We start from the raw sequence: 23,586 nt of genomic DNA, 5'->3' as shown, positions 1-23,586 counted from the left end.
GAACTTGCCCACAGTGTGCAAGTTTGCCATTGTCTTGGTGTAGTGCTCTTTATTGAAACTGAAATCGAAGTTTAGCATTCTTTCTTCTTCATTGGTAGCGATTTAGGATAAATAGGCTGGACATCTGTGGTATATTTTTTCATATACTACAAAATTTATGCCAAATTTAAATAAATAAATTTAAAAAAAAATTAACCAAATGAATTTGGTGCTGTTGTTATTAGGTCTTGAATTAAAATCGTACTACTAAAAATTTAAATCTTCCTATATGCCTAATTTTGTTTCCGTATTTATATTTCTTTTAGTTTTAGTCCATTAATTTATACGTTTGGGTTCGGGGACTAGATGCTTTAATTGAGGGTACACGAATTTTCTAATTTTTTTTCAGGAAAGATGAATTTCTATCTCTCATTCATCCTGGAAACAGATTTATCCTCAAATAATTTTATTAGTTAAAATAGAAAGCTTCTTCGGGAATAAAAGGAAAGAGGAAAATTAAACCACAAATGTTTAAGCTAAATTTAGATAGCTGCTGTTTGGCTATTAATCGTTCTTTGTACTAGCAATCTAAATTTAGTATAAACATTTGTGTGGAACAAAGTGTAATTATTTTTTATTTTATAGCTTCATAAATCATACAAAACATTTCATGAAATTAGAAAAACTGAAGACGAATAAGAAATAATTCGCACAAAAACATACATTTTTTCAAAGATCATTTAAGTATGTTATAGATTTTAAAAGATAGTTTTTTTGCGCATGACATATGAAACAGATAAAAAATCAGTCCTCCTGATTGATTAAAAAATATATATTTTTAAAATAAATAAATTTATTTTTGTTTATCTATTTTTATGTATTACATATAATAATAAAGCGAATTTATGTATAAAAAACATTTAAGTGGTTTTTATTCTTAAACTATATCCCAAAATTGACGTAAGAAGCATATTTTCTTGTAGAGCTTTAAATTTCCTACAATTTTGACAATTCAAATATGTTTGTATGTCAATTCATTACCGAGAGCTCTCCGTTTTTAAAAGCTTAGATATGTAAATTAAATCAAAGCAATTTAAATAAATCAAAGACAAATGTAATATTTTAATATTTATTTTGAGTATTTTACAAAATTAAATTTTGAATCCAAGAAAATTGATAAAATGAACCTTTTTATCTTCATTTTGAATTTAGAAATAACAAAACTTATGTCGAAAATTTCTGAAATTAGGTACTAATAGTAATAATTTCATCCCAATAATTTTATGTCGATTCATCCAGGGGTTTTCTTTTTCTGAAAAACATTTTTTTTTTTGCTTGTTTAATCATCAAAATAATTAAAAACTTTGCGCCAGAAAAAGACCATCGAAAATTTTTAGAAACATCTTACAAAGAATTATGTTGTGCTTGGACCAATTTTAGTAGAATCTTCTTTTTCAAAATTTGATAATAATTGTTGAATATTTGCATTTGTAAATGCTAGCTCAATCCACCATGTATTGCACTCTTGTAACATTTTCGAGTAGGTCTCTTCGAATAATGTTAGCTTCGATTCGATAGCTTCATATTCTTTTTTTATTTCTTCCATATTTTTTGGAATGGATGACAATTGCTTTGCATTTAGCACCATTTTTTCTAGATAAATTAATAAATGTTTAGAAGGGGGAAGAGAGGATTTAAACAGGAATAAAACATGCCAAAGAGGAAAGGAATCAACAATAAATATTACCATTATGGGAGAGTAGTGACGGATTTTATGAAGATGGTGCCCTAGGTACAAGGCATACATCGGCGGATTTCGATAACAATTTTTTAAATTAAAATCAACAATTTTTAAATTTCGGTGCCTTTTAAATGTTGCCTCCTTAGGCCTTCCCGGACTTAAGCCTACATCCGCTTCTGTGAGATAGATTTTCTTTAAAGCTTTCAAAAGAGGAGGGAAATGAAAACTCCATTCGAATATATCTTTACCCAAAACTCAACGAACTTGGTAACAGATTTATTTGAGGTCACCAACGTGGGAATACGGCTTTTTCCAAGATTCAGGAAATCAGCTAACAAGTTGGGAGTACGAGTTTACTCGATATTCTGTAATTCTTGCGACGTGGTCAAATGTCCTTTATCCATGAAAACACACCTATTATTTTTCTCGTAAATTAAGTAGATTAAATTGGGCGATTTTAACAGAATACTCAAAAAGTTATAATTCGGAACTCAAAATTAAAAAAAAGATTTGTCGTTTATTTTCATTTTATTTTAACTGAATTTGCAAAAGACTCAGTTGTGAAAACGCGGCGTAAATTACTGAAATATTTGAGTCTTATATATTTCAAATGGTTTTGGAGTCATGCACGTAATTTTTTTTTACTGATAATCCCGCTTACAATTTGGCTTATTCGATCTAAGCTCTAATTAAAGAATAAAATGTCTTTTAATAGAAAAATCATAAAATTTTACCTGTAATAATCGGAATTCACTTCACAATGAATTTTACAAAAATTTTGAACGTAAAAAGCAATTTATTGTTGACTTTTGATTTTTTTTTAATAAGTTGGTAACATTTGCAATAGTAAAATTTTTAAATTAAAAAAAAAAGGTTCAAGTTTGTAAATAAATAATTAAAATAAATAAATTGATAAACTCTAAAAATAAATATTTAATTCTTTGATTAAGAAAAAGCTATTTGACATTGACACACATACTTAGAAATATTCGAAAAAAATGTTGGTAACGTTGCGTATCTGTCAATTTTCTAGAATATGTTTAGAAATGTCAAAAGTCAAAAAAAAATTATGTGGTTCATAATCTAAAAAGGCCAAAAAGTATTTTTTTTTAATTAATTGTATTATTCATGTAATTATTTTAAAACATGGATTTTGAAACGTATCACATAGTTCCATGGAATATTAAATTAAAATTTAATTTATTAAAAAAAATAATTGAAACGAATCATAATCATGGTTGTGAACAATTGGATTACGATAATATCGCTTGGGGTTTGATCAATGGATTGAAAACGAATCATTTGGTGCCACATTCGGCCAGTTTATATCGTATTTTACGGAAAAATGATGAATTTTTACAAATTTTGAACAGTCGTTTAAAAGATGAATTATGTTCGAAGGATGTGAGGTAGGTGCCTTTTTTTTATCGCATATCTCTTATATCGAAACAATTGCGTATCTTAGATCGAGTTAGGTAGGTCGAACCCAGAAAAAAGGTTTGTCTTTTTATTAAATCTAAGTTCGACATAGTAGTGATCCCGTTCTTCACTCGATATGTCAGAAACTTGTAGTTCAAATGTAAAATTATTCCTATTTTCATGTCTATGGATTATTTAGGGTAGTTGGATCCTAAAAACATAAAATTTTAGCTGATTTGATGATTATTCCTATATATTATTTCTCCAGCATGTTTTTTTGTGGTCATACCTTATCTTCCTTATTCTTTTCTCAAATTCCATGCCCCTTATTTTCAAACTTATCATGCTGACTTCTAGTGAAAAATGGACTCACGGTCTAAAAATATATCGTTTAGGAAAAAACAGGCTATGACAAAGAATTTTAACGAAAAAATATCATAAATATAAATAACAAGTGTATTAGGCAAACATGTTTCGAATGTAACTGTTTTTGTAGATGTTCTCCTAATACTGAAGACATCATTAAGAAATACCAACAGATATTTCAAAACTATTAAACTATTTTAAAAACATGTTCTCCTAATACTTATTTAAGCAAAATATCTCCACATTCGATCCATAATAAAAGCTTTACGTACAATTTTCAATGAGGTGGCTAAACAATTACTCACCCAATCGTTAACGACGATTGAACGAGTGGAGAAATGTTGCCCCAAAAACGTGTAACAGTTAAATTTTGAATTTTATTCCAAGTATTATTTTTTTTTACAGTATCGTACAGATCAACTACTTCAAATATTTCCGACCAGAAGAAAATCGGCAATTTCTTGAAGAACTCATTAAAGAATTTTCATCGTTGGAATTAATCGAAATTCCAAATTTTGTATTTATAAAAATTGTACAACATTTAACAATTTTTAATATAAATTTCCCCCCAGAAAAAACGAGTGCCATAATTTTAAATAGTTTAAAACATGAAAATATACAAATACGTTTAGCAACGTTCGAGTTACATTGTTATTTCGAAGTAAATCGTATTAATATCACCCAAATCGAAACATTTTTAATCGAAAATATTTACGTAGAACATGCACCATTTCGTAATGAATTATTGAAAATTTATACAAATTATTTGCTCAAAATACTCGAAATTCTATTTAAACATATCAAAAAAATTCAAACCACTCCAGAAATTAGTTTAGCAATCGAAGATCATTTTAAATGGTTGGCGAAATTCGTTAAAAACTCTCTAAAAATTAATTCGTATCAACGTAATAAATTCGGTATTTTATTATACGAATTCATTTTAAATCATTTTCAAACGGAAAATGAAACTGAACTTCGTAAAAAGGGTGCACTTAAGAAGAATTTTTACTCCAAAAAAATGCTCACGATTAAAGATTATTTAATCGCGCAGAACAGGTGGGATTTCAATGATTTAGAAATTCAAGAATTACTTGTGGAAAAAACTCGAGATGAAAGTTCTGACATTAGTACACAAGCAGCTGAAATTTTAACGATATATTTTCGTAATTCAACTGATTTCGATTTTCATGGACTCTACGCAAATTCTACGGAACATTTATTAAGCGTACACGAGTTTTACAACGTTGAAGCGACTGTAAATACATTAAGCGTTGCAATACGATGCCATGAACCACTTTGCTCGAATCTAGATGATATACTTTATAAGTATATAAATTTTGCTCAAATTTATCAAACAGATTTAAATCAAAATTTTGGACAAACTATTATGGCCAGTAATGAAATGTATGCGTATTTATTAGTTTTTATCAAATTTCAAGATTCGCTAAATGAGGTTCAGTTAGAGCAAATTTTTAGTTTAGTTTTTAATTTAGTGATGACACTGTTAGATGTTTTTCATACGGATCAAACTGTGTTGTCTGAGGTGCCTAGTTTTGCCGAAATGTCGGATGCTTTAAATCAAATTTTAAATATTGACGAGGTCGAAGATGTTATTATGTTAACGGATGATCAACAAATTTTACTGAACAGGATTTGGCTAAATATTAAGGTGAGAATTTTAAATTCGTACAGTATTCGTATTTTTTTACAAATTAATAAAATTCAATATTCGTGGGACGTTCCTGGGATGGAACACAGACCAAAGTGTTCGTTGTGATACCAAAAAAGGGTTGGCCCATCCCTCGCCACTACTCCAAGAACCATTTTTTTTTATTATGAAACTAAACTTTTTACATGTATTTCAAATTTTTGTGTATTATTCGCTGAGTGTTTGCTTAATCGTGGGTTGTACAGTTCCATTTACTTCATTTGTTGCTTTTTTCTAGGTTTGCTGTGATTTGCTGTATGTGATTGGATCCCATCCTAATTGTTACAAACATCAAGCCGATTGTCTTGCACTTTTAGTTAAAATCTTACAAAGAAATCGTCATAAAGGAGTTATTGAAGCAGCTGGAAACTCCGTAGCTAATTTAGTTAAATTTTTCACACTGAATTCTGAATATTCGACTGTAAATATGTATTTCAAGTTGCTGTCTGGGAAAAAACTTTTGATGAAATACGCTGAATTTGAAACTTGAGAGAGATTAGTAGCTTAACAGAGACACTTCTCGTCCAAAATAAATATTAAATCCCTTTTTAAAAATCGATTTTTTTAGCTGTAGAGAATGTGTATCAAGAAAAAGTAAAGCGTTGAAAGTGGCGAGGAAGCAATTGGTTCAGTTGAGTGATTTTATTGTAGGTGGTAAAAAAAAATCATTGGGCTAGAGTCAATCCAGTATCTCTCTTTCGAGATACTTGATCTTGGGCCAGAACTGTCTCTGTCACGCTACTTAGGTTTATGTATAGGTTCAGGGTATTTCATTTAGAATCATTTTCCATTTTATTTGAAAGAAGTAGCTGATTTTTTTGTTTCTTTGTTTTTTTCTTTAGCATATCGATACTGCCATAGAAGACATTTTAGAATCGATTACAAATGATAGTTTACGATCATCTTGTACAAGGCGAACAGCTGGTTTATCAATATTAACTTATCGAATATCAATCGGTGATCAACGTAAAGAAAAGGTTTGCATTGAAAGAAGTCATTTCGAAGAAGTATTGTATTCTAATTTGAATGTCTTTTGTAGCCACTTTTAAATCGTATTGTAAGCAAATTTTTGGAAGTAATACGAAAATATGATGAAAGAATTGATGCAATAAATACAAATATTGAAATTAAAGATAGTGGATTGGTTGTGGCCTTACATTGTTTGAAACCTCTGGTTCATGATAGTAGTTTATGGCCTCATACACAACTTTATTTAATGGATTTATTGGATATTTGTTTTATTAATATGAGAGGGGATCGAGACTGGAATATACGGTAAGATAAAATAGGGAATATCCATGAAATATGGATATTATGGTTATTCCTTATTTATTTTTCTTCTTTTTTTTTTTTTTTTACAGAAATGGTGCTTTACAATTATACGGTGCCTTAATCAGTAAACTAATCGGTCAAAATAAGGATGTATCCCTTGAAGATATCAACGATAAATTTCCATTTATACTCGATTACATAATCAAATTACTTACCTCCAAAACAAAACAAAATGTTTTTCAAATTTTAGAATTTATCTCGCAAACTTTCGTCACATCATTCGAACATACAACCAATCATAATTTTTGGACCCAAATCAATCAAATGAAATTTTTAATTCTAAACGAAATTACATGTAGTAATTATTACTTACGAAATTTGGCTGCTAAATCGTATATCAATTTAACGTCACTGAAAAACTACGAAATCGAACTTTCGAATTGTATTACAAAAGCATTAAACTGTAAATCGAATGTAAACGAGATACATGGATACATTTTATTGATTTCCCATTTTAGTGAAGCGATTAAAACAAACGGACAATATATAATCGATTTTAAATTATTTGAACGTCTTCTACCGCAAATGAATTGTTTAATCAAAAAAATCCATCATTTACCCTCATTTTTAACATATCCCTTAATAAAATCCTTCCCGAAATGTATTTATTTATTAGATCCCGTCCATAATAATATCGGTTCGAAGGAAATTGCATGCCTTCAATACGATAATATCGATGATATATCGAATAAAATTGATATATTTTTAAACGATAAATTTATTACAAATATCGCTGTACAATTTTATGAATTTGGAGAAATTTTGCATGCATTTTCGAATTTATACGAACGAAAGAAATTTAATTTAACAATTAACATTTGGAATTCGATTGTTAATAAATTGTTAGAAATTTATTCAAAATGTAGCGATGAAAATATTAAAGCTTTAATTTCAGAATTTATTGTAAACGTTTTAGTTGATTATGAAGATGTTACGATTGAAAAAGAGAGATCTATTCAAGTAAATTCAAATCATTTAGCATTCAGTTCATGTTTTCAGCTCGATGAAAAAAGTTTAAATGATATAGTAACAAAATTAAAAGTAAATTATCAACCATATATCGATGAAAGCTCACGATTAGATACCGCAAAAACTGTAGTACTTTTATTACGGAATTATTCGTTGTGTAAAAATATGATTAATGATTTACTCTTTATAAATTATTGGCTCCTATTAGATGAAGAATCTCAAATACGGGAAATTTCTTCGATATTTGTATCGCGTCTAATCAAGATACTTACCCAGAAATTTGTCCCTGCTGAGCATGCGTATTGTAGTATATTTTCTCTAGTCTCAAAATGTCTACCTCGAATCTTTTCAAAAAAAGATGAAGCCACATTTTTAATACGATGTTTACTGGCATGTCAACCAGCGCAAGCAGTACACGATACAAATAATCCATTTGCACATAAATATTTGGTTAATAAACTTGAAGATGCATATTTATTACAAAAATTATATGATCAATTATTTGAGCTTGTTGAGCAACATATGACAGCGGTTGAAGTGGATGAGCTAAAAAAATACTTTTTACAATTGTATTTAAATTTACAAAGTAGTTCGAGTAACGATGTCAGTTTTATATCGAAATTAAAAATGGAATATATTAAGAATGTAAAATCTTTATTATTTCATGAATAAAAAATAGATTTTTTTTTGTATTACAAACATTGGAATTTTCTTATTTTATTTTTGGCCTTAATTTCATAAATATTTTAATTTCCAGTCATCTGTGTTTGGTGCTAGGTTCCTGCTGTCTAAATATATGAGGTAATTGTTTGACATAGTGATATCCACAAAAACTATGTATCCGAGGGGGATCTTAGTAAAGGCTACAGTAGGCTATATAGAGGGAAGGAGGGATTTCGAAGAGGCTAGGATTTAGTCTATATTTTATGGACGCTCCATAAGTAAACATAAATAAATTTCGGTGGGTTTATAATGGCAAAAATAATAAAACTAGAAACATTGAGAAACTGTGAATGACATCGAGCAATTTTTAAAAAAATGTATAACTAGAACGGTGAACGGAGTTGTCTGCAAGAATACTGGCCTTAGTAACATTAATACTGTTCTTAGGAAATTATACCGTTTTAATATATCTATTATAATTATGATCAATCGTTGCTATGTTTGTAATCTCTGAAGCCTAATACCTCGAACCCCACTTGAATGGTAGCGAACATAAATCGACGAACCCCAAACGAAAAAAGAAATTAATTATTTATGAAACTAAGCCAAGAATATTTCTTTATTATTATATAAAAAAAAATTCAGTCATCATATGTTTCCCCATGTTTATCTAGGACCACTTTATTCTGTTCGATTAAATTCTCCAGACGTTCTTTTGTTGCTGACGTTTGATGTTGTTTCAGTTTATTCTCTGCAGTTCTAATTTCAGTACGATAACCAGTTATATTATGGAATGTGCGAATATGTTTATCACCCGAAACCAACACATATTTTCCAGTTGGGTCGAAAAGCAATTGAGTGATATTATCTGAAAAAAAAATCGCATAAACATTCATTTCTCATAGAGTAGCGTTAAGAGGTAGGTAGTTCACTAGGTAACAGAAAAATAACTTGGATCCACCGAAGTTGTTTTGCATTGTGGACCTGATATAGATAGATAATTTTCAGCTACCGTGTGAATTTTTCTTCGATTTTAACTAAAATGTTTTTACCTGCAAATATGTCGTTAATTTCATTATCTAATTCACCAGTAGTAACATCAAAGAATAACAAAGTATTGTAAGTAGCTATAACAAGTACTTCTGCATTTGGACTAAGCGCTAGGCGTGTTGACCCACCTTGATTTTCGTAATGTCCGGTTATGATTAAATGTGGATCTTCTCCTTTGTTATATTCAACTGAAAATAATAAATTCAATTGTGATAAATAGAGATTAATGTTTAAAATGAGTGAATTTGTCATAGGTAATTTTGGGGAAAACGTCAAAATCTGGTAAATTTTCAAACAAATATGATTTGATGTTTTTTGATCTAACATTCTCTATAGACATGGTCTTCATTGGAATTAAAAATAATAATGGGTGATCTTATCCAAAAAAATCTCTGAATTTTAGTAAAGCTGATCATTTATTTGAGGATTGGTGAAAGTAGTTGTGTAAACACACATACTGCGGTCAGTCGGTAGAACAGGTGTCAGATATATGCTATCAAAACGGTAATGAGTACCTGGCTCTTAATTCATAAGAATTATTTTTCGATTTTCTGTGACTAAGTACACTAATTTTTTTGCGTGCCAGTATATTTAAAATACTAGCTTATGCGATAATCAAACTATGCAGTATTTTTATGACATAATTACACGGGTTGTTATTAAAAGTGAATTCCACTATAATTATACTTGATAATATGTCTGATCAAAGGATTACCCTAGTTAAATATTGCGTGCATAACTAGACAAATTTTTTTTCAAAAGATTGCAAATTCTAAGAATTGTTTACTGCTGTAATAATTTTTCTATTTTGAAATTTGCTATGTCATTGAAATATGGCTTATAATAAATACTTATTAAATACTTTAAGCTAAATAGAATTCCTAAATCTTTACCAGGGGCTTAGGGTGTTCACAGAATATGCCTTTCGATATCTAAAACGACGTGTTTCACTCAAAACAATAATCAGGTCAGAGTTATTAAGGGTGGATACTTTTGAAATGAACACACTGTATCTATAATATAATATGTATCTTGCTGACAAAGTAACAGTGTAATAATGAGTCAGAAGTGGCATAAATCATATGTAAGAATGACGTTGGGTGATATCATTCTGACGTCATAAAATTTAAAAAAAAATACGTACCATTTATATTATAGACTTTCCATGTTCCATCTTTGGATACAGTCGCTATATGCGATGAATCAGCTGTAAATGCTACATCAAAAATACCGGACGTGTGTCCACTCAATTCAAAGGCACGTTTAATTTGTTGAAATTCACCACTTTTATTGAACACAACTTCCCATATCTTACAATCGGGTGCAAAACCACATGCTGCCACAAATTTACCACATGGTGATACTTTAGCCCGATGTGTTGTCATCAAATATGTTTCCAATTGTGCCAAAATATTTCCGCGTAAATCCCATATTGTCATGTTGTTTGTTATTGTGCATGTCATAATAAAGCGTCCAGAATTTGCAATGCCGAAACCACACAGATCATCATCGGTGGTTTTGGGGAATGTTAATACTTTTTTGGCAGTGGATAAGGCACCACTATCTTTCTTTTTTTCAACTTTATATACTTCGATACAATTTTCGATAGCTTTTTGTATGATGAACGCTTTGGTATCTGGACTCCATTTTATGAAGATTCCATGATCGTATTCAATGTTAATGCGGAATGATTTATGATCCTTTTTGACGCTATTCAAATCATCCATATACCATACTAAGACCGTTCGATCTGCAAAAAATGGAAAACAATTATTAGTGCAAAATTTTTCTGTATTTTTTGAACTTATAGTTTAGTTAGTTTTTTTTCATTTTGGTTAGCGAACTTCAAGTTTTTTTATTGCCAATTTCAGATTTTTTTTACAGAGAATGTTGAAATTTCTTCTAAGTTCTATAAATTTCCAATAGATGACGGTGAGAGTTAAACGATTTCCGTCAAACAATATTATTTTTATCTGGTCTAAGTATTCAATAGATGGCGGTGAGATTGTTTTTTGTAATGAATTCAAAGTGGCGTCAAAAAGAGTTGGGAACCCTATGTCAGACCCTGCTCACGCATTGGATTACCTATGATTAAATCACATCACTTCTCAGTTCTCATAATTCATTCTTTTTTGGATGAAAACGTGTATTTAAAAACAATAATGAAAAAATAACATGAAATAATAATAATTACAATAATAACAAATAATTTTTCAATAAGTACTATTATTATTATTATTATTATTATTATTATTATATTTTATTTTTAAACCACAAAGGCCAACAGTGTTTGGTGGCCTTTCATAAAAATTAAATATTATTCAGTCAATGATCCTCCTCATGTGCATTTTATAAGGTCATCATCACATCTAAGTAATTAGGGGAGAGTGAAGTATCTAGGATAATTATTTACATTTATGTGTTTTTTAACGCATAACACTATTATTTTTTAGCATTATTATTTCAACACACCATGAACACATCTATGATATGATGTATATTTAATTTATGCCTGTCATGTTTTTTTGAAAAAGGTTTCGAACAAAAGTTTCAATAATACATCATAATCAAGTTAGCAATCTAGTTTGTTTGGGTAAACATCGATGCAACGAAGTAATTAATTCATTTTTTTAATTCATGTATTGTTTAATTTATTATTATTGTTTCGATTTCATGGTATAGTTTTTCATGCTCATTTTTTTAATTATTAATTATCCGATTCATTAATTAAATGTGGTTTTTTTATTGGATTTTAATCATGATTTAACTTAATTATATATTAGTTTTCAGCCATAAAACTGTTAACTTATCTGATAACTCAAGGTAAAAATTATTTATGGGTCATTTTCATACACGGTAAGAAATGCATGGCGTTTATTACAATGCTGGTGTGGTAAAGAGACACATACTATGAGTATCTATGTTAGCATAAATAATATTACAGTATTGAATAGAAAATCCATTAGATGTATTGTAAGTATCGCCAACCTTTCACGCCCATACTGCATTGACTCGTCCGCCATAACTATTGCTAATGTTACTATTCCCTCAATACCAAAAAATTTCTTACCGTGTACTCTGTATATAGGAAATATATATCAAGGTATACTAAGTTTAGTCTCAAGTTTGTAACGTCTAAAAATATTGATGATACGAAACAAATTTTTGATATAGGTGTTCATAAAATCACTTAATTAGCCCATTTTTGTTTGTTTGCGAGTCTGTCTGTCTGTGTCAATACGATAACTCAAAAAAGAAAACAGATGGGAATCTGAAATTTTTATGGCGTACTCAGGACGTAAAAATTGAGTTCGTAAATGAATAATATAGGTCAATTGGGCCTTGAACCCATTTTGTAAACTGTTGGAGATACAACAAAAGTTTTAATATAAAAATGTTGATTTTTTCAACGGATTTTCAATTTTGCGTATATTAATAAGTAAATTATTTGCAAACTAAAATTTTAAACAAAATGTAAATATTTATCTGACCTACTAATAAATTAAAAATGGCTTGCTTGTTGCTAAAAATAGCAAATAAATAATAATAATTGTTAAAATACAAAATAACAAATAAAAGATGCTTTATACGCAATATTTAGAGAAAGTGATCAAAAACATAAAAATTTTTGTTTTGTTTTCAATTTTTTTTGGAATATTTTAATAAAATTGACGTAAACAGATTTTAATAAGAAATTCTGCGTATAAACAAAATTATACGCATTTTTATTATTGTTACAAACAAATAATATGTCAATAGTGAAAATATCAATCAAAATTAATATAAATACAGTTTAAAGTCATATTGGAGAATAATGACATTATTTAGTAGTTAGAAATTTCGCTTAAATCTTCAAATTAGAAAACATTTTTTAATAAGGGTTATCTATAGGCTTATTACATGAAAAAAAGTCACATTGAAGAACAATGACTTTGTTATTGAAATAAATATCTACCACGTTACTCGAGTGCAAGGATTGAATAATAACTAGGGATTTAAATAAAACTTTAAAAATACATTTTTTGATTAATAAAGTTTCCAAAAATCACAAAAAACTCCTAGGTCATCGTGCTTTTTATTATTATTTTATCGTTCAAAGTTGGCTGAAAAAATGATGAATCATATTGGTTATCCTTTTCAATTGGATATTTCTATATCAAAAAATCTAGAGAGTGTGATAAAAAACTATCTAAAATATTTAGACAATCTTATAATTTATAATAATACCATAAAAATATAAGGTTGTCGATAATATAACAACAAAATTTTAATTTTATTATGAGTTAATCGAAGATCCATCATTTGATGAACAGAGACGGCTACAGTTAGAGTATTGATGATTGAAGAGAGATATCTATATTATCAAATTTATAGAAATCACTTGGACACAATATTTTATATATTTTTGTAGTTGCGCGAGGGTGAAAATTATGAAAAAGCTTTAACTATCGGTTTTGTGATAGATTCTCGGAAAACGATAAATTCTAGAAAATACTTCGTTGTTTTCGAAAACCAACACGTGTCGGTTTTTTAAATTCTTCTAATTTAATAAAAATAATGCAAACACTGGCATTCAACACTTTCTGTATAAAGTATTTCAACGATTAACTCAGTCAATTGTTTGTTTTCGCTTGTTTTGTTTCGGATTTTGATAAAATTCGGTACATATACGAGTAATTTTGTCCCAAAGAATGCAAAAATTGGGTTAATTCGATCATTGAGTGCTTTTTATGGTATCACCCAAAATCCTCATATTATAAAGTAATAAGTTGAAGATCGGAGAAATCGGAAACATGGATTAATACGAATTATGCCAATGACAAGCTTTGTTTAAAATCTCATAATCTTGCTACTTCAAAAAAAATTCAGATTAATTGACATTAATTGCTGCTTACAATGATTTTATGTAAGGTCTTTTATAAATCCCCATATTTTGTAAGAGGGCTTAGCAATTTTTTAATAAAACAAGGTTTTTTGTTGGTTTTGATAAGAACTATCATAATTTAGGTAATAATAAAATAATCATCAAAAACCTTCAAAGTATATAATATCTAATAATAATAATAATAAATTGTGGCTTCCAAAATGTTCCGTGTGGACCATTAACAGTTAACACAAAGATAACAATTAATTTTGTTAGCATCATTAATTGTTTCTGATCTGAAGGTTGTTCCTCGTTTAAGTACAACCAACATAGATTAATAATATTGGTTCGATGCCGATGTGTAAATAAAATTAAATCAAATAAATATTTATCACATTGTAATAAAGTAGGTACTTAGAATATGTACACAGACGGTTAAGTATGAAAGTTAACCAAAAAGTTATGGTTCTGAATAAAAAAAATCAAGTTAATTTTAGGTACAAGATTATTAAAACAAGAGAAAATACTTTTATCCTATTAAATTTGGGTCATACTTTTCAGATTTGTGATCAAAATTAACCTAGCTCTAATAGATTTCATGAATGTGGAGTCCTGGTCCCGGAATTAAGCACATAAGTGATAGCTAGCAAAAAATTGACATCAGAGCTGAAAAGAATGGCCCAAAATTAGTGGGTTTCAAAAAAAATTTCACTAAAATCGGATCAAATTTGCCCATGATATCAAAAAAAATCGAATTTTTCAACTTGATGACGTCATCAGAATCCAAAAAATTTAATTTTGCTCTATCACATTCAAATTTTATCCAATTTTGATAAACCAAGTATGTAATTCTACTAAATTTGGGTCATACTTTTCAGATTTGTGATCAAAATTAACCTAGCTCTAACAGATTTCAAGAAATTGTAGGCCTGGCCCCGGAATAAAGCACATATGTGATAGCTAGCGAAAAATTGACATCACAGCTGAAAAGAATGGCCCAAAATTAGTGGGTTTCAAAAAAAATTCCAATAAGATCGGATCAAATTTGCCCATGTTATCAAAAAAATAAAATTTTTTAACTTGATGACGTCATCAGAATCCAAAAAATTTAATTTTGCTATATCACCTCTAAATTTTATCCAATTTTGATAAACCAAGTATGTAGTCCTACTAAATTTGGGTCATACGTTTCAAATTTGTGATCAAAATTAACCTAGCTCTAATAGATTTTAAGAAATTGTAGGCCTGGCCCCGGAATAAAGCACATAAGTGATAGCTAGCGAAAAATTGACATCACAGCTGAAAAGAATGGCCCAAAATTAGTGGGTTTCAAAAAAAATTCCAATAAGATCGGATCAAATTTGCCCATGTTATAAAAAAATCAAATTTTTTAACTCAATGACGTCATCAGAATCCAAAAAATTTATTTTTGCTCTATCACATCCAAATTTGATCCAATTTTGATAAACAAGGTATGTAATCCTACTAAATTTGGGTCATACTTTTCAAATTTGTGATCAAAATTAACCTAGCTCTAATAGATTTCATGAATGTGGAGTCCTGGTTCCGGAATCAAGCACATAAGTAATAGCTAGCGAAAAATTGACATCACAGCTGAAAAGAATGGCCCAAAATTAGTGGGTTTCAAAAAAAATTCCACTAAAATCGGATCAAATTTGCCCATGTTATTAAAAAAATCGAATTTTTTAACTTGATGACGTCATCAGAATCCAAAAAATTTATTTTTGCTCTATCACATCCAAATTTGATCCAATTTTGATAAACAAGGTATGTAATCCTACTAAATTTGGGTCATACTTTTCAAATTTGTGATCAAAATTAACCTAGCTCTAATAGATTTCATGAATGTGGAGTCCTGGTTCCGGAATCAAGCACATAAGTAATAGCTAGCGAAAAATTGACATCACAGCTGAAAAGAATGGCCCAAAATTAGTGGGTTTCAAAAAAAATTCCACTAAAATCGGATCAAATTTGCCCATGTTATTAAAAAAATCGAATTTTTTAACTTGATGACGTCATCAGAATCCAAAAAATTTATTTTTGCTCTATCACATCCAAATTTGATCCAATTTTGATAAACAAGGTATGTAATCCTACTAAATTTGGGTCATACTTTTCAAATTTGTGATCAAAATTAACCTAGCTCTAATAGATTTCATGAATGTGGAGTCCTGGTTCCGGAATCAAGCACATAAGTAATAGCTAGCGAAAAATTGACATCACAGCTGAAAAGAATGGCCCAAAATTAGTGGGTTTCAAAAAAAATTCCACTAAAATCGGATCAAATTTGCCCATGTTATTAAAAAAATCGAATTTTTTAACTTGATGACGTCATCAGAATCCAAAAAATTTATTTTTGCTCTATCACATCCAAATTTGATCCAATTTTGATAAACAAGGTATGTAATCCTACTAAATTTGGGTCATACTTTTCAAATTTGTGATCAAAATTAACCTAGCTCTAATAGATTTCATGAATGTGGAGTCCTGGTTCCGGAATCAAGCACATAAGTAATAGCTAGCGAAAAATTGACATCACAGCTGAAAAGAATGGCCCAAAATTAGTGGGTTTCAAAAAAAATTCCACTAAAATCGGATCAAATTTGCCCATGTTATTAAAAAAATCGAATTTTTTAACTTGATGACGTCATCAGAATCCAAAAAATTTATTTTTGCTCTATCACATCCAAATTTGATCCAATTTTGATAAACAAGGTATGTAATCCTACTAAATTTGGGTCATACTTTTCAAATTTGTGATCAAAATTAACCTAGCTCTAATAGATTTCATGAATGTGGAGTCCTGGTTCCGGAATCAAGCACATAAGTAATAGCTAGCGAAAAATTGACATCACAGCTGAAAAGAATGGCCCAAAATTAGTGGGTTTCAAAAAAAATTCCACTAAAATCGGATCAAATGTTATTAAAAAAATCGAATTTTTTAACTTGATGACGTCATCAGAATCCAAAAAATTTAATTTTGCTCTATCACATCCAAATTTTATCCAATTTTGATAAACCAAGTATGTAATTCTACTAAATTTGGGTCATACTTTTCAGATTTGAGATCAAAATTAACCTAGCTCTAACAGATTTCATGAATGTGGAGTCCTGGTCCCGGAATTAAGCACATAAGTGATACCTAGCGAAGAATTGACATCACAGCTGAAAAGAATGACCCAAAATTAGTGAGTTTAAAAAAAAATTCCAATAAAATCGGATCAAAGCCTGTTGTGTTATCAAAAAATTAGAATTTTGATAACAGTTATTAGTGTGCTGACAGCCATATTAGAAGCTGAAACCCACCAGTGTACAATCCAAAGAACAAAATGAATTCAATATAATTTCTATAATTTAAACAATGGCCACACTGATGTGTTATTTTGGTGGCTCACGGAAGATAACCAACACAAAAGCCTCAATATCCTTGAATGATAAAAAAAAACATCTATATTCAAGGTTTAAGCATGCGGTGTCTAATGTGGTACCCTAATAATAATTTTACCATTGGTAGATGATATATAATAAAAAAATAAATAAATTTAATATATATTAAATAATAAATATTAATAAATGTAAATTAATATGACCATGGCCATCAGACTATATTATGTTGTATATTTTGTTTAAATAATGACCATAAGCCCACAATGAAGCGGAATTTATGATTCTTTACGCTTCCTATTTCGAAGATTGTGATACAAATGAGTTTGGTAATAAAGAAAAGTTAGAATGGTGGCTCGGTGCAAAAGAAAAGCAGGGAGTTTTTAATCATTCAAAAGTAGAGTCCACTTATAAAAGCTAAAATCATTTTTCAACCCTTTCGTTGCTGTAAACTTTCTGCCATTTTTTATACTCTGTATATATAAAAAATATATCAAGGTATACTAAGTTTAGTCTCAAGTTTGCAACGCTGAAAAATATTGATGCTATGAATAAATTTTTGGTATAAAGATGTTCATAAAATCACTTAATTAGTCGATTTCCATTTATCTGTCCGTCTGTAAGTCCCTGAACACGATAATTCAAAAACGAAAAGAGGTGAAATCTTTATAGCGCACTCACGACGCACAGTGGAAAATATGATCGATTTAGGTGGACAAAATTCAGAAACTTGTCCATATTTAATCTTTAGGGTCCCAAATTACCAAAACAATAATTTAAAAAATCTAACTAATTTTTTGACACGATTGGTGAGCGCACACTGGCCACAAATTAAATTTATTTACTAAAATCTAAATTGGGAAATTCTTATTTTCAAAGGACCAATCCCCACATCTTTATTTTATTTATTTTAAAAAATGTTTAAGAACATTAATAGAGTTTTTTTTCTGTAGTGCCTCAACAAACTTGCAGCTAAAAAGAACCATAATTATTTCGCTTCATTATAAGCACACGATCTAATTATTTTAAATAATGATAATATTTTTTAGGGGACACAGACGTTGTGGACCATACAGATAGATACACGCACGTAAATCCATTTATTGTTTCACGTAGCTATCTTAATTTTTATATTTATTGTCATATAAATTCGTTCGTTACCTTGAAAATTTTTTCCTTATTATATTGTTTTTTTTTTTTTTGTTTGGAAGTATCTTCAGGGAATACTTAATTTGTACTTAGACGATGATTCTTTGTTTTTGTGTTTTTTTTAAAGAAATTTTTGCCTTTATTATTGTGTAACAAATTTTGAATACAAAGATGTATTGGTATTACAAAGGAATCATCTGTATTCTATAAAGATAATAAAAATCAGATTTGCTTCCACAAATTTTGACACGTGGTTTTTTAAAATTTACAAATTACTACATACAGGGAATTATTAGCTTAACAGCGAATTTTGAACAATTTTAAGTCGAAAGTGTCTTAGGTATATACTTTCGTCCAAAATCCAATAGTTAAAGAGTTATGGGCATATAGTTAAACAGTTATGGGTTTCTTCGTCGGACAGTTCTTGCTGTATTAGCTGTTCTGCATAAGCTTTAGGAAAATGATCTTTTTCAGTCACATGACGATGCTCATTTAAGAGCAGTTGTTGGGAATTCTTCTATCAGGAAACCGTCGTCCGTCGCTGATATTTTCGAACTGGCGCTCTTGCATGTCCGTCACAATATCCGTAAATAAAGTTAATACCGACATCTTCTTGATTTTTTAACGTAGCCATTAAATTAATCTTGAACAATCAAATGTCATTTATTATCAAATTATTATTTATCAAAAAATACATCCATATTTTTCAAAATATCACAGATTGGAGTATTTTTGGTGAATTTTCTAAAACGCAAAGAAGTCTTTGTGAAAATACGATTAATTTATTTAACCTTGGTAAGTAAAAAATTTCTAATCTCAGTAAATGTTTTGCACAGCTGTTCAAATCAAATTTCTTTGTGAAGTTTTAATATAAAAAAAAAACATCTGCATCAATTGAAAACTATGTATTATATTTCATATTTCATAAAATCATATCAAAATTATTATAATAAATACACAGAAATCAAATACAAAGCTAATGTTTTTTAATTTCTCAACAGGAAGTATTTGTATCCATCTCGAAAATCTTTAATCATTATCCAATTTTATCGAAAGAAAATTTCTATATTTTTACGTTTCAGTTTTACAGCTAGTAATTACAAAAAGAATAGAAATTTTGTGATTATTTTAGCCTTATTGGAGAGTTTTGTAAGTAAAAAAAGCATCAACAACGAGAGATATCATGGGCACCCGGTAGGAACTATTTTCGTTTCGTACCTTCTTACATTATAAATGTAGCTCTTTAAATTATTAATTTTAGAAGTAAAATACTTATTTTATTTTTTAAAGAATTTAATTTTAGAATCCGTCCGTGAGCTCGATATATAAGAAACAAAAAGAGTTTTCGATCTGAAATATCGTATGTTTTTGACTGACCTCGAAGGAGAGGTTCTTTTCTTTAATCACATTTGATTTCCATACAAATTCTGGTGTAATAAAATTCGTTTGCAGGGAGTGTTAAACAAGTCATACCCATCACGATTTGTATTAAATTATTGTAAATGGAAATATGAAATAGTATACACAAAGGTACTTGGCGATTGCTGTTTCTGCTAAATGTTATTGTTTTGATAAGTCGTTTAATATAAAACACACAATGACATTTGATATAAATATGATGAGGCATTATTATTTTACAGTAGAACCTTGTTAACCGCAATTTAAAAATTAAGAAAGTTGAGCGGAACCTTAGAAAAAGAAATATATTAAATGCAATAAATGCAATAAATGGTGGAAACGCATATAATTAATGCTTTATATTACCTTTACTATATACTTATGTATTTATTTGCGCTCCCACCATATTTATATTGTGAATAGTATTGAGGTATTATTTATGACAAATTATTCAGGTATAGTGAATGGGTATTTATTAGAGCTGTGTGCGAACTCCACTGCCGAAGCTTTCAGCCAGCTGTCCAGCCAACCACTACCCAAAAGATAGTAGTAACATTTGTGCTTATCAGGCCGGCTTAACGGACTTAGAGGACGGACTAAGAATAGTGTAGCTATTAATGAATTGGAGCTGCAGGTTAATTAAGATTAAAAATCTCTGATTCATAGTTGCAATTGAATAAAGTGTAGGTGAAACGAAGTTCACCGGTGCATCTAGTAAAATATAAAAATACCCAATGTATTAAATTAAATATACATATTATCGCAACTTAAACTGCAAATTAGTTTTATTGTGCCAAAATAAAATATAGCAAGAAAGTTACGGAACTTGATTTCATTACCATCCCTCCTCTGAGATGTAGCTCAGCGTAGCTGTTAAACTAATTCTCTCGCCGTCTTGACCGAGACACGTGCTTTATGGATGCTTCCCTAGATGTTTTTCTCGGTTAAAAAGTACCTAGTCTATGTTACATTCCCATCGTGACAGTATTTTTACTGTACATTTTTTTCAAATTAAAGTGTAATCTTAGAGGATTGTGGTTAATAAAATATAATTAAGCGATGTTCTACTGTAATGATAAAAAAATATTTATTTCACCTGATATATTTTCAAAAACAATTTTTTTTATTACTGTAATAAAAAAACGCTGCAAATGATTATTAAAAGAATATTATTTCTGTTTATCATTTCCCGTTTTATTTTTCTTCAAAGTAGGCAAGGACTCATATAATTTCCACTTTTCTTTTCTGAAACTCCTGAAATTTCAAATTTTATGCTTACTTTGTCATCAAAACTTGTATTTACCATATTTCAATTTTATTACTGTTTTATTTCTCACCGAATTCTACTTTTGAGTAAAAACAATTTTGTAATAAAATATTGGTTTCAATTTTCAGAATACAAACAAATACTTTCTATCAGAAAGATAAAATGTAATTTCCCAAAACAATTAAATAAATAATAATGAAAAATTTCTCCCAAACAGTACCTAATACCTAAGTGAAATGTATAAAAACTACTCTGATGTTTTAAATAACATTAAAATCACAATAATTACAATTTATATAAAAAATAAATAACAACAAATTATTTCCTTCCGAAACAAATTAATTAAACAAATAAATAAATGAAATTTAAAAAAGAATAAAAAAAAGAAAGCAAAAATAATTAATATTTTTAATATTATAAAATATAATATTTTCAATATAAAATTAATAATAATAAATTAAATTAGGAAGTTTATTTCTTTTTATAAAATTACGTATTACGTTGATATTCTTTTTTTTATTAAATTTTGAACAAAAAAAATACAAAGTTTCTCTTATTGTTAGAAGGGAACTAACAGAAATATAAATTAAGAAAAAGTTAAAAATTTGTAATAGGTACTTAAATTTTTGAAGAATAGAACAAACTCTTAGAAAACGATAAAATGATGTAACACAAGGCATAGATAAAAATACATTTTTAACTAGGTATACTCTGTGTCATAAAAAACGCACAATTTAGTATATACAGGGTGTCCCGTAACTAGATGGACATAGCTTAACAGCGTAATCTTTGTACAATTTTAAGTCGAAAGTGCCTTATATACTTTTGTCAAAAATCCAATAGTTTAGGAGTTATACGGTACTATTATGTCTCCAAAGTTAATAGTCACAAGAGGAGTAAACTTAATAGTAAATAAATTTTGTAGGTCATTTAATTGTTTTGCCATATTGCTGTTATGGTGACATTTGATCGTTTATATTTGTGTTTTTTATTTTTTAAGTTGCTATTTTTCTTAAGATTAACTTAATGTCAGTGCGGGAATATCTGACGCGATTTCTGGATCGAAGACTTTCTAATAAACATGTGTTCTTTTAAATATGCATCGTCATTTGGCAGAAAAAGGAAATGTTTCTCATAAAAAAATAAACAACTTTTGTTTGAAGCATTTTTCGTAATCATTACTGATCACTAGTGAGGGCACAAATTAAGACAAAACTTTGATGTATCTTCTTCTCCAAAACTATAAAAGATATTCAATAGAAAATTTGCATGTAGCTTCAACTAGTAACCTTGTGAAAAATTCTCGATAAACGACAAAAAAAATTCTAGAAAATACATCCACAAATTGTAGAAAGTACCTTCAAATATGAAAACGTAATTTTGATTAGCCTTGTATAAAACTATATAATTACAAATTCATTGAAGATGTACATATTTAAATGGAATAATTTACCATAATTGTTCTTTTGAGACAAAATTAATAACAATAAGATATTACTACTCATCTCTCAAACTACCGGAATTATATTATAATTCTCTTTTAAAACAGGGTGTCACTCTTATACATTTTTAACTAAATATGCATTATTTATAGACAATTTTTTTTTAAACGATTTTTTTGATAATTCAGACAAATTTGTTCCGATCTTATTGGAATTTTTTTGAAACCCACTAATTTTGGGTTATTCTTTTCAACTGCGATGTCAGTTTTTCGCTACCTATTACAAATGTGTTTAATTCCATGTCCAGGACCCCACATTCTTGAAACCTATTAGAGCTAGGTAAATTTTGAACACAAATTTGAAAAGTATGACCCAAATTTAGTAGGATTACATACTTGGTTGATCAAAATTGGATAAAATTTGGATGTGATAGAGTAAAATTAAATTTTTTTTGATTCTGGTGACGTCATCAAGTTAAAAAATTCAATTTTCTTGATAACACAGGCAAATTTGATCCGATCTGATTGGAGTTTTTTTTTGAAACCCACTAATTTTGGGTTATTCTTTTCAGCTACGATGTCAGTTTTTCGCTAGCTATCACTAATGTGCTTAATTCTAGGACCAGGTCTCTACATACTTGAAATCTATTAGATCTAGGTTAATTTTGATCACAAATTATGAACTTTTGACTTTGAATAAGAAGGCCATGGTTAAATATTCAAGATTGATATACTTTTTTTTTTTTAAATTATGTTTATGAAAATTTTTGAGATGCAAATATTTTCCAGAACAAAACAAACAACAGTTAACCAGTTTATTATGTACATTTTAGGC

The 23,586-nt window shown here is 28.8% G+C and overlaps 1 protein-coding gene and 1 long non-coding RNA gene across 2 annotated transcripts in view; both read right to left on the bottom strand.

Moving 5' to 3' along the window:
* Positions 1-1,263: 1,263 nt before the first annotated feature.
* Positions 1,264-2,501, bottom strand: LOC123293814. Its single transcript, XR_006535050.1, has 3 exons — positions 2,455-2,501; positions 1,388-1,632; positions 1,264-1,291 (listed from the first exon to the last, which is right to left on the bottom strand). It is a non-coding gene; the product is annotated as an uncharacterized LOC123293814 (long non-coding RNA).
* Positions 2,502-8,233: 5,732 nt separating this feature from the next.
* Positions 8,234-23,586, bottom strand: part of LOC123293960 (transducin beta-like protein 2) — an 83,795-nt gene continuing 68,442 nt past the window's right edge. Inside the window, exons 3-5 of the mRNA XM_044874973.1 lie at positions 10,372-10,977; positions 9,230-9,415; positions 8,234-9,045 (exon numbers count right to left, since the gene is read on the bottom strand). Coding sequence (XP_044730908.1) covers positions 8,819-9,045; positions 9,230-9,415; positions 10,372-10,977 — 1,019 coding nt within the window. The 3' untranslated portion in view covers positions 8,234-8,818. The remainder of the gene's footprint in view (positions 9,046-9,229; positions 9,416-10,371; positions 10,978-23,586) is intronic.

This window comes from Chrysoperla carnea, chromosome 2 (assembly GCF_905475395.1).
Source record: "Chrysoperla carnea chromosome 2, inChrCarn1.1, whole genome shotgun sequence".
In the NCBI taxonomy this organism is placed as follows: domain Eukaryota; kingdom Metazoa; phylum Arthropoda; class Insecta; order Neuroptera; family Chrysopidae; genus Chrysoperla; species Chrysoperla carnea.
The sequence above is the reverse complement of the archived record's forward strand: the minus strand, read 5'-3'. Positions and strand labels throughout refer to the sequence as shown.